This window comes from Mustela lutreola, chromosome 18, assembly GCF_030435805.1.
Source record: "Mustela lutreola isolate mMusLut2 chromosome 18, mMusLut2.pri, whole genome shotgun sequence".
In the NCBI taxonomy this organism is placed as follows: Eukaryota; Metazoa; Chordata; class Mammalia; order Carnivora; family Mustelidae; genus Mustela; species Mustela lutreola.
This window is the reverse complement of record NC_081307.1, coordinates 6,532,531-6,545,358: the sequence shown is the minus strand read 5'-3', so window position 1 is coordinate 6,545,358 and position 12,828 is coordinate 6,532,531. Positions and strand designations below refer to the sequence as shown.

At 34.3% G+C, this 12,828-nt stretch overlaps 1 protein-coding gene across 1 annotated transcript in view; it reads right to left on the bottom strand.

The window, feature by feature from the left end:
* The window catches only part of LOC131820609 (A disintegrin and metallopeptidase domain 3-like), a 124,264-nt gene that overhangs the window by 33,583 nt on the left and 77,853 nt on the right, over positions 1 to 12,828 (bottom strand). Inside the window, exons 14-16 of the mRNA XM_059156297.1 lie at positions 12,065 to 12,260; positions 5,490 to 5,580; positions 5,021 to 5,210 (exon numbers count right to left, since the gene is read on the bottom strand). Of these exons, the coding sequence (XP_059012280.1) occupies positions 5,021 to 5,210; positions 5,490 to 5,580; positions 12,065 to 12,260 (477 nt within the window). The remainder of the gene's footprint in view (positions 1 to 5,020; positions 5,211 to 5,489; positions 5,581 to 12,064; positions 12,261 to 12,828) is intronic.

Sequence of the window (12,828 nt, the reverse complement as noted above, 5' to 3'; positions counted from 1 at the left end):
TCTTTTGTAATGACAGAAAAACTTAGAGACACTATAAAAGTACTTAGCCTTGGGCAATGATTGATATGATGTTCTGAATATAAACTACTCTACAAGACCTCCTTCTTAGAATAAGAGACACAAATAGTGTCCCAGACGCAGGACATCATGGTTCAAAGAAAAAAAAAGAAAAAAGAAGAAACAATAAGAAGCAATGTAAGTAAATACCTATTTCTAAGGAGAAATGTCTAAATTATTTAAGTATATTTCCTTATAGTCCCAGGTATGAGTAAGAAAAAGACGGTTAATTATATTTATTTATTCATTGATTAGCTTACCTAATTTTGGACAGTAAAATGCACTTTTTTCTTTTTTTTCTTTTTCTTTATTTTTTAAATTAGATTTTATTTTATTTTTTCAGTGTTCCAAGATTCACTGTTTATGCACCACACCCATTGCTTCATGCAAGTTGGTGCAGCCACTTTGGAAAACAGTGTGAAGATTCCTTAAAGAAATTAAAAATAGAGCTACACTATGACTCTACAATGGTACTACTGGATATTTACTCCAAAGATACAGATGTGGTGAAAAAATGCACCTTTTTCAAGTTTGAAATGAATGTGTTGAGATGTGATTATCTTCCCTACCCTACCTAAGCAAACTAGAAATCAAATGATAACCTAGTCTCCTGTTCTAAGTCTTATAAATTTAAAAAAAAATCATAAAATCTTTCTATCGCATCCAATATTAAGCAAACTTGCATTGTTAAAATAAAGCTTATCTCTATGTAGTATACTTTTTTTCAGTATTTAATATATGTGTTTTGTTTAAAATTTTGTTATGATTCAAGATGGGATTGGGAGGGAGACAAACCATAAGTGACTCTTAATCTCACAAAACAAACTGAGGGTTTCTGGGGGGAGGGAGTTTGGGAGAAGGGGGTGGGATTATGGACATTGGGGAGGGTATGTGATTTGGTGAGTGCTGTGAAGTGTGTAAACCTGGTGACTCACAGACCTGTACCCCTGGGGATAAAAATATATGTTTATAAAAAATAAAAAATTAAAAAAAAATTTTGTTATGATTCATAAGAGACATACTTTTCTTCATGTTAATAAATAAGACATATAGTCTCCCCTCTCTCTCTCTTTCTCTTATCAAGATAACTTTTACATAGGAGCCATAGTTAATGAGAGTAAGATAAAGACATCTTTTCTTTCCAACCACTCTGAGATCAATTGAACAATGTAGAATAACAATGAAAATAAAGTATATCTGATGAATTTTTAAAATAACTACAGAATAATACCAGTTCAAATTCACAGACATGGCACTCACAATTGCTCCCCTTTCCCAATTAAACTGAGTAAAGGAGAATCAGAACAAGGCAATTAGAAGACGAGAGATTTAAGAACTTTCTGGGTTTCAAAATAAAACGAAGCCACCGATGGGTAAAATGAAGTGAGGAAGCAACCACATCATATACAATGGTCAAGGAGGGAGCCTGGTTGACCAGCTTGGGATGCTTGGAGGATCTGCAGCCTCAGAGTAATAAGGAAAAGCAAAGGATAGAGCCAAAAGTGCAGTTTGGCCAGGGGGGCAAAATGCGCAATTACCCATGGAAGTGTCCACAAAATCACAGAAGCAGTTAGCTCTCATATTCACTACTCACCTCTCTGTTCTCTCAATTACAAAATTCAGCCAGCACAACACTTTTATCCCAAGGGAGAACATTTAGAAAGGTATTTTGTTTCCTAAAGCAATTGAATTAATGGTGATTATAGAATTTGGGTTTTTCAAGAGGTCTGTACTCTAGAAGAGTTGTTAGTCCATTAAACTACTGGAAGTACCTTGCCCTACAGGCCAGTTCCCTAATGCATACTATCATGTGACAAGTCCCTATTACATGTAGAAGCCTGTCAGTTAGATGGGGGATTTTTGTTTGTTTTTAATTTTAAGTAGTTAACATACAATGCGATATTGGTTTCTGGAGTAGAGCACTGGGTGTTATAGGTAACTGATGAATCACTAAATTCTACTCCAGTTGTTTTGTTTATTTATTTATAAATTAAAAATGGTATGGGAGTATAAAGTCAGCCCAGCTGAAAGCCTCTACAGAACCAAGTAGGAAAAGTTGGCTTGCCTTCTTCCGGCTTGCCCTTCCTTCTTTCTTTCCTTCCTTCCAATTTCCTTTCCCATTCCCTCCCTTCAGTTTCCTTCCTCCCTCACTTCTTTCTTTGATTTCCCCTCCATGGGGACGTTGGCCAGGTGGACAGAGGCTAATGATCAGACTTTCCCAGGCAGAGAATCACTGATGAAGAGATGAGTGATCTCTAGAGTTTTTAGTGGTCATATGCAGTAGTGGGACTGACCAGCATGGAAATCGTTTGTGGCATATGTATGTTTTAATTGTCACTATTAAAATTGTATTTTTCTTGTACATGTTATTTCACGCTCACTACTTTTATGATAAGATTATTTTTCTTTGTCTTTAATTTTCAGAAATTTCATTATGCTGTATTCTGCTGTGGATTTCACTGGGTTCATCCTATATGATGTTCTTTGCTTTTTGCATCGGGGTATTTGTGCCTTTTGCCAAATGTGGAAACATTCCAAGTATTATTCCCTGAAATACTTTTCCATCCTTCAATTCTTTCTCCTATTCTTCTAGGATCTTAGAATGACTTCTATAATAACACAAAGCAATAATAAATGTTTGTGACAATGTAGAGAAAATGGAACCCTTGTGCACTATTCGTAGAAATGTAAATCAGAAAATAGTGTAGAAATAGTAGATAGATAGAAATAGAAGAGTATGGAGGTTCTTACAAAAAATTAAAGATAGAAACATCATATGATAGAGCAATTTCACTTCTGGGTATTTATACAAAATGAATAAAAACTTGTAACTCAAAAATAAATATGCACTTTCATATTCACTGCAGCATTATTTACAGTAGACAAGATACATAAGCAACCTATATGTCCACTGAGGAATGAATGAATAAAGCAAATGGAGCAAATATACACAATGGAATATTACTCATCCATAAAATAGAATTAAATCTTGCCATTTGTGACAACATGAATGAACCTTGAGAATGGTAGTTGACTGAAATAAGTCAGACAGAGGAATACAAATACTGTGTTATCTTAGTTGGATGTATAATTTAAACAACAAAATCCAAGTTCCTAGATGCAGAGAACAGATTGGTAGTTGCCAATGGTGGGGCTTTAGGGGAGTAGATAAAATGGGCGAATGGGGTAAAAAACTACAAACTTGCAGTTATAAAATAAATAACTAATGGGAATTATTGTACAGTATGGTAACTACAGTTAATAACACCATTGCCTATTTGAAACTTGCTAAAAGAGTAAAACTTCAACATTTTTAAAATAATAAAAAAATTCTGTAACTATGTATAGTAATGGATGTTAACTAGATTTCTTACAGTTGTTATTTCACAATATATACAAATATTGAATTACTATGTTGTACACCTGAAACTAAGGTAATGTTATATTTCAATTATATGTCAATCAAAATTGGCAACAAATAATAATTTTAAAAAATCAATAAAAACATGTAACAATATATTTGGCTCCATAGACATTTCTAAATCACATCCCAGAAATTATGTGTTAATTTATATTTGTTTTAGGATGATAATAAGCTATGCTTCTCATCATCAATTATTATGTTCAACTCCTATTTGATTAGACAAAACCAGTAACTGAATATTCATGTAGTCTGTATTTATTTCACCAACCTAGAAGCATACTATATTTCATTGTTTAAAAGTTTTTATATTGTTCAATCTCTAACCATACTACTTCTCTTCTTGAAGGCTGAAAGTAATAACTCTTTAATTGGTCTTACTAGTGATCAGCTCCATCATAAAGTTACCTAAAGTCTTCATCCTGTTACTTCATTAGCATAAATTCAGTTTGATTAGAAGAGGCTCTTTATGAATAACAACAACAATAACAAAATTCCTATTACTCGGGAAATTCCAAGGCATTTAGGGGCTCTGTGCCAAAAATCAAGGACAAAGATCAAATTGTTTTTGCACCATTTGAGTGCTTTTATTTTTCTAATAATGAATAATTAAATTAGCTGATTAAATTTATGAATTTAATCTTTCACATTTGTAGTAAACATTTTTTCAATTTGTCTGAAATAAATCCTTAAAGGGATGACATATTACTTTTATAAGGTAGTCAGCACTATGTGTTCCTTTGTGATTATTCCAGTATTTTTATGCAGAGATACATTTTCCCATTTTGAGATAAATTTACTACTCATTTCCATTTTCTTTTATTTTACATTTCTTAAAATATGTTATCTTGATATAAATTATCTAAAAATAAACATGAGATACTTTAGTAGTGTTTTAAATTAGCCAACTAATTTTTCAATGGTAGTAAGCTTAAAGATCCTTTATTTTGTTTCTTAAACTATTTACAGAAAAGAAAAATAAATAAAGCTTAAACTCCATTTTATTATTGTGTCTCATGTCATGGCCAAATTTTTAACAACTATATAGTATGCTCTTGGAAGAACAATTAGAGGAGTTGACTAATGAGCAAATAGCTGTTTTATATTCAAAAATCAAATTAATTCTTCTTTGTCAATTATTGCAGGATTAAATATTTGGCTGTTTTTGTTTTCATTGCCATTCTTATTATTCAGGTAGTTTTCACTTAGTTTTGCTGTATTACTTGATTCTTTTTTGTTTTTTCTATAAATTTTTGCAGACCAGATCCTGGCCTAATGAAGAGGTTAATATTCTTAAGTCTGAGAAAACAAGTTTAAATATCTATAGAAAAATTCATAATAAACAAATGATAGTGAAGCAAGTGTTTTTTGACCAACAGAAATTTTGAAATTTAAACCTTAAGATAATGATGCAGTAACCAAAATTTATAATCTTTATTAACAGATGTTAAGGTCTTCTCTGTTTCTCTCTCATATGTGTGCATATGCACACACACAGACACCCGCACACCACATACTTAACCATGTCAAATTTTTATTTACCTTATTTGGACCACACATAGTGCCATCTGAAGTATAGGTAAAATCTTCTGTTACATATTTTGTTGGTACTCTTAAATATGCAGAGACACACAGATGGCCTTCCATGTAAGTATACTGAACATCAAATTTTTTAAATGGTATTATTTCTAAACGTGTCCAGTGACAAACTATCTTTCCACAAAGGATATCCCTGGCAATAAGGCAGAAAAAATTATCTAAAGGCAGAAAAAATTATCTAAATCTCACTTAAGGACAAAAATATAAGGGAAATAATAGTTCAAAATATGAAGATTATTGAATATGTTATAGATCATAGCACCAAAGCTATTCAAAACAAAACAATCTAAGGAAGTGCAACATTAATATTTATCTGTATATAATGTATTCATTTCTCTTTTGTACTAAATGACTCTTTTCAGTATAAACACACAAACACAACTGGAAAAGGTATAATTTTCTAAATACATACCTAAAATTACAGAAGGTTCTTTTACAGTTTCCAAAGTCATCTTCCTGCATATTTACTTCTTGTGTACACAGAAGAGTAGAACCCTTTGCAACTGAAGATATAAAGTTCCAATTACTCATCTTTAAAAAGATTAAAAACTTAAAGTATGGTAAATTAACATAGAGACATCTCGGTGACAGCAATGCCCAATCAGTGTCAGCTACAGTAACTTTTTGATATTATCTACTGGCTATACAAGAAGAAACACTAAAAACTATCTACTTGAGAATAAGAAAATTGCCATTGTAGTGCAGAAATTATTGAGAAATCAATCACTTACTCTCTTGCCTGCAATTCTAATATTCTACTTTTTTCCACCACTTACCTGAAATTTAACTAATATCTTGTTTTTTGTCTTATCATTATTAGATCTATCTCTTGATGTAATTCAAAGTTGTTTTGATTCGCAACTTATTTTCAAGTTTGGATTTGCACAAACAATACCTTTTATCATGGCTACAGGGTAGATTACTAACTTTAGGAAAATGTAGTTTTAAAATGAACCCCTCAGGAGCCCACACAGGAAAGATAAACCTGCATATTTGGTTTTGAAAGCAGGAGGAGACAAATTTTATGAATTCTTACAACCAATGGTATTTAAAGCTTGAAATTTTAAAAATCAGCAGGTAGGCTATGGTTGAGCCCAGAAGTCATTAGGAAGCTGAGTTCTCATTCTTAGGTAGCAAAACAAACAGCCAGCAGAGATATAACATGGAAACAGCAGTCTGAAAAATACCAGGGGCAGACAGGCAGGAAAGGGATTTACTCATCTCAGACCATCATTCAGAGAAGCCAGAATCATAGAGAAATGACTCCAAAAACAAGCTGTCAGGTGCCATTTTTCTCCACACTGCTCAGTATAAACACAGAGTCACCTGCAGGAAAGAGCATGGCACAAACAGTTGCTACCTAATTTGTTTATACCAAGCCCCACTCCCCATGCTTTAGTGGATCAGCCCTACCCAGTCATGCTTGCCCTAATCCCAATGCATGGGCCTCCCACCCCAGAAAATCAGTGCAAAACCCACCAATACCCATTCAATAGACTCTCATGTTTTATGAGACCTCAGTTCCTGCATGATGATGGCAGCAGGTCTCATTTCACAAGAAGACCAACACACACCTTGTTAAAATGTGCTGCACCCAGCCATGGACCAAACACTGTGCACAGCAAGCAAAGAAGAGTCTCTGCAGACAACCTTACTGAAGGAAAAAGAGAGCTCAGGCAACACACTCACTCACTGAAAGTATCAGGTCCTGGGGAACAGGGGACACTGTACTGCAGGGTACTAAAGGAGCACTTCTTCATAATGCCATTATTTTCAATAGCAAGAGAAATAGCTGAATTTCCTAACACAGAGAAAAAAACACATTTAGACAAAATGAGGAGACAGAGGAACGTGCCCCAAATGAAGGAATGAGACCAAACTACAGTAAGAGACCTAACCAAAACTGATACAGGTAATATGCCTGATAGAGAATTTAAAGTAGTAATCATAAAGATACTCCCTGGACTGGAAAAAAGAGTGGAGGACATCAGTGGGACTCTTAAAGATAAAAAAGAACCAGAACTGAAGAACACAATAAATGAAATTAAAAATACACCCAATAGAATAAATAGTAGACTACATGAAGCAGAGGAAAAGAACTAGTAACCTGGAAGTCAGAGGCCTGGAAAGTAATCAAGCTGAGCAAATAAGAATAACAATAATTATGCAAATTTTGAATAGTTTTAGAGAACTTAGTGGCTGCATCAAGCTTAAAATATTTGCATTAAGGGATCTCCTAGAAGAAGAGAAAGAAAAGGGAGCAGAAAATTTTTTTGAAGAAATAATAACTGAAAATAATTGATAGTAATACAATAGCAATAGGGGAATTTAACAACCCACTTATGTCAATAGACAGATCATCCAAACAGAAACACAACAAGGAGATAGTGGTTTTGAATGGCACAGTGTACCAGATGGACTTAATAGCTATATTCAGAACATTCTATTCTAAAAGAGCAAAATACACATTCTTTTCAAAGGCACATGGGAAATAAGTTATATAGACACTAAAGGAACAATAAAACAGTTCAATAAGGGGCGCCTGGGTGGCTCAGTGGGTTAAGCCTGTGCCTTCAGCTCAGGTCATGATCTCAGAGTCCTGGGATCTGTTCAGCAGTGAGCCTGCTTCCCCCTCTCTCTGCCTGCCTCTCTGCCTACTTGTGATCTCTCTCTCTCTCTGTCAAATAAATAAATAAAATCTTTAAAAAAAAAAAAGATCAATAAAACCAAGAGGTGGTTCTCTGAAAATATCAACAAAATTAATACACCTCTAGCCAGAGCATAAAAAGAGAGAGAGAGAAAGAGAAAAAGAAGAGAGAGAGGACCTCCCCCCGCAAAAAAAAAAAAAAAAAAAAAAACAATTAGAAACAAACAAACAAAAAAATAAAACAAAAACAATTAGAAACAAACAATACCACAGAAACATAAAGAATTATGAGATTATGAAAAATTGTATGCCAACAAATTGGACAACCTAGAATGCATGGATAAATTCCTAGAAATATATAAACTACCAAAACCAAATTTGAAAATATCTATTACTAGCAAAATGAAATTGAATCACTAATCAAAAAAATTCCCAACAAACAAGAGTCCAGGACCAAATGGCTTTACAGGCAAAAGATACAAAACATGTAAAGAGGAGTTAATATCTATTCTTCTCAAACTATTCAAAAAATAGAAAAATACTACTTCATTCTATGAGACCATAATTGCCCTGATATCAAAACCATATGAGGGCACCAAAAAAAAAAAAAAAAAAAAAAAAGAAAGAAAGAAAAGAAGAAAGAAAAAAGAAAAGAAAAGAAAAATAAAAAAAAATAAAAAGAAAATTATGGGACAATATATCTGATGAACATGGGGCGAAAATCCTCAACAAAATACTAACAATCCAAATCATTCACCATGAACACATGGAATTTATTCCTGGGATGCAAGGGTAGTTCAATATTCACAAATCAGTATCACATCAATAAGAAAAAAGGCAAGAACCATATGAGCATTTTAATAGATGCAGAAAAAGCACTGGACAAAGTATAATATCCATTCATAATAAAAACCCTCACAAAAGTAGATCTATAATAGAAAGAAGTCCTATCCCCAGCAATCAGACAACAAAAAGAAATACATATTATCCAAATAAGTAAGGAAGTAGTCCAAGGTGCTGTGGAGGACTTGGAAAACTTAGTTTCATCTGGTCCCAGGAATTCAGCTAGAAAGCTATCAAATTAGTCTGAACTCAAATGGAGACCTAAGAAAGGACAACAACAACTCTACAATAGAAAAGCCACCACTTTCTGCAAGGTAGGAGGTCTGAAGTGAATCCAAGGCAATACATGGGAAGATAAATCATGGGGGAAGAGAGCCTCCATCAATCAGCTATCAGAAAGTGATGTGGCAATGGGGCAAAAAATAAGAACTTTTAAAAGTCTTCTCCAGATGTCCCTACCTGAAAGGCACTAAGATGGCAAAGCAGGGTAGAATCCTAGGTGAGACAGCATGGTCTCAGAATCCCCAGAGTTAAGAAAGAACAAGGATGCTTGAGCATGGCAGAGTTCCCCAGGCATGTGAGCTGGAAAGCCAGGTGCAATCAGCAAGTCCAGTAGTGAACACTAGGCTCAGGGTTGCCATAATGCCCAAACCACAACATGATCAGCTGGGTCCCAGCAAGGAGAAAAACCAAGCCAAGTCATCTCCCCAACCAGGAACACCACATGTATCTGTTGCAGGAGTCTGTAGCGTTTGGAGACTTGAAGTAGGATCACATGCCTGAGACAGAAATGCTTGATCACAGACTGGGTGAGCATGAAGGGTGGACAGAGACCAAGGAGACAGGAGTGATTGATCGCTTATCCATGAGGGGGCACTGAGTAGTTGGGGATGCAAGCTTTTAGCTCTGAGACTGGAGATTGGGAGGTCACCAGTTTCATTCTCATCCTCTAGAGAGGCACTCAAAGCCTTCAGGGAACAAAAGCTCTAGAGCAACCCAGAGTCACTTAATTAGCCTAAACCCCTGGCAAGGGTGGTGCAGTTCTACCAGGTGCAAAGACATGTGAGAATAAGTGGAACAGGCCCCTTCCACCAGAAGATCAGCAAGAACATCTTGTTAAGACCAAGTTTGCTGAGCAGCTCTTCCTGCCCACGGGTCCTGTCCCCGTGCTTTAATAAACCATCATTTTGCACCAAAAAAAAAAAAAAAAAGAAAAAAAAAAAAAGAAAAGAAAAGAAAAAAAAAAGACTAAGTTTGCTGATCACAAATAACTGCAAAACTCCAGTGCTAAGGGAAAATTGTATATAGAATTCATGGTTTTTCTGCCATGATTCTTGAATCTTCCAATTTTAATTTTTCTCTCTTCCCTTCTCAACCAATTTCTTATTTTATCAACTCATTTAAAAGTCTTTAATTTTTGCCTTCACAATTAACACAATTACATACTATCCTTTCACTGTATTTAATTTTATTTTTGTGTATAAAAAAGTTTTTCTTTCTTTGCCATTTTGGGATATAGTTTCTTCTAACAAACATACTAAAATATCCCCAGGACACAGTGTACTGTTTTGTTCTGTTCACCTGTTTCTATTCTTTCTTTTTGTTTTTTTGTCTTTTAATTTCATTTTTATAATTATACTCTATCCTTATATTGTATAATTTATTTTTTTACTGTTATGTTTTTATTTAGTTTTGGGATCTACTTTTCTATTAAAAAGACCAAAATACACACAGGATCCAGGAATTTGTTCTGTTCTGCTCCCCTGTCTGATTATATTCTCTTTTCCTTTTAATTTTATTTTTCAGTTTCAGGTCTCTTCTTATTTGGTTAGTGTACATTTCTCTGGGTCATTGTTGCCATTTTAGTATTTTGTTCTCACATGCATCTATTCTTGCATCATCTCTCTCTGGGCAGAATGACAAGAAGGAAAAATTCACATCAAAAAGAGAACAAGAGGGAGTAGAGACTGACATGGACCTAATCAGTGTGGATATAAGTAATATTTCAGAACAAGAGTTCAGAATAACAATTATAATAAAGATGCTAGCTGGGCTTGAAAAAAACAGAGAAGACACCAGAGAATCCCTTTCTGGAGAAATAAAAGAAATGAAATCTGATCGAGTTGAAACTAAAAAGGCTAAATGAGATGCAATTTAAAAAAATGGAGGCTCTAACTGCTGGGATAAATGAGCCAGAAGAGAGAATTAGTGACATAGAAGACAAAATGATTAAGACTAAAGAAGCTGAGAAAAAGAGAAATAAGACAACTACTGGATCGTGAGGTGAGGATTTGAGAGATAAGTCATACCATAAAGTGAAACAATATTAGAATAATTGGGATCCCAGAAGAAGAGGAAAGAGAAGCTGTATATAGGAGCAAATTATAGTGGAGAATTTCACTAATCTGAGGAAAGAAACAGGCATTCAATTCCAGGGGACACAGAGACACTCCCTCAAAATCAATAAAAATAGGTCAGTATCTCCATATATAAAAGTGAAACTTGCTAATTTCGGAGACAAAGAGAAAATCCTGAAAGCAGCTCAGGAAAAGAGGTTTGTAGCCTATAAGGGTAGAAACATTAGACTGGCAGAAGACCTGTCCACAGAGACCTTGCAGGCCAGAAAGGACTGGCATGATATATTCAGGGTGCTAAATGAGAAAAAATATGCTGCCAAGAATACTTTATCCAATATGACTGTCATTTAGGGAAGAAGGAGAAATAAAAAAGATTCCAGGACAAACAGAAAAATGAAATTTGTGATCACTAAAACAGCCCTACAAGAAATATTAAAGGGAATCCATTAAGGAGAGATAAATCCCAAAAGTTAAAAAGACCAGAAAGGAAGAAAGACAATATACAGAAAGTCATTTACATATTATACCCTAATATACAGATAATGCCCTAATTTCCTATCTTTCAATAGTTACCCTGAATCTAAATGGGCTAAATGCTCCAATCAAAAGACACAGAGTATCAGACTGGATAAAAAAGCAAGATCCATTAATATGTCATTTGCAAGAGACTCATTTTAGACCCAAAGATACCTCCAGACATGATACTCTATCTAGAGAACCCAAAAGACACTAGGAAAAAAATTTTAGAAGTGATACAGGAAGTCAGGAACAATGCTAAGCAAAATAAGTCAATTTTAGAAAGACAAATATCACATGATTTCACTCACATGTGGAATTGAAGGCACAAAACAAACAGAGGGGAAAAAAGAGAGATGCAAACCAAGAAACAGACTCTTAACTCTAGAGAACAAACCAATGGTTACCAGATAATGGTCACCAGATAGGTGAGGGATGGATGAAATAGGTGAAGGGGATTAAACAGTACACATATCATGATGAGCACTGAGTAATGTATAGAATTGTTATATTACTGAAGTTTACACCTGAAGCTAATATAATTCTGTATACTAACTTTACTGGGAAAAAAATATAAGACAAAATAATGAAAATGAACCCCAGAAAAAAAAGTACAACGATTACATTTTCCAAATAAGTCTGCACACTGTCTATCTGTATCTTGGCATATTCCGTTATAGCAATAGGCAGTCTTATTATTGCATGGCTCTAAATCAGCAGATTTTGTATCAGGTACACAAGATTCACTTCTTCCATCACAAAATTCTGGAAAATCACAGGGATCTTTGCTTTCCCGACATACAGTTCCTCTTATAGATATCTGTGGGACAAAGAAAAACAATTAGTTTTGTAAGGTAGTAAACCAAAACTATAAAACAACTTACACAAGAGCAAAGTATTTCTGTCATTTCCATTAATATTATATTTGGCTTATTTGTAATTTTGTTATAAGTTGTTAGGTCATGAAGAACTACATTCAGGTATTGCCTCGGGTCTGACCAAGAAGAATTCATATGCCCAAATAATCTGGAATTGGTATTGGATAACTGGATGGATCTTTTTTTTTTTAAATTTTTCATTTATTTTATTTTTTTAAAAAGATTTTTATTTATTTATTTGATAGACAGAGAGGCAGGCAGAGAGAGAGGGGGAAGCAGGCTCCCTGCTGAGCAGAGAGCCTGGTGTGGGGCTCAATCCCAGGACCCTGAGATCATGACCTGAGCTGAAGGCAGAGGCTTAAACCACTGAGCCACCCAGGCGCCCCTCATTTATTTTTTTTTCTGTTTTTATTTTATTTTTTTTTAATTTTTTATATTTTATAAACATATATTTTTATCCCCAGGGGTACAGGTCTGTGAATCACCAGGTTTACACACTTCACAGCATTC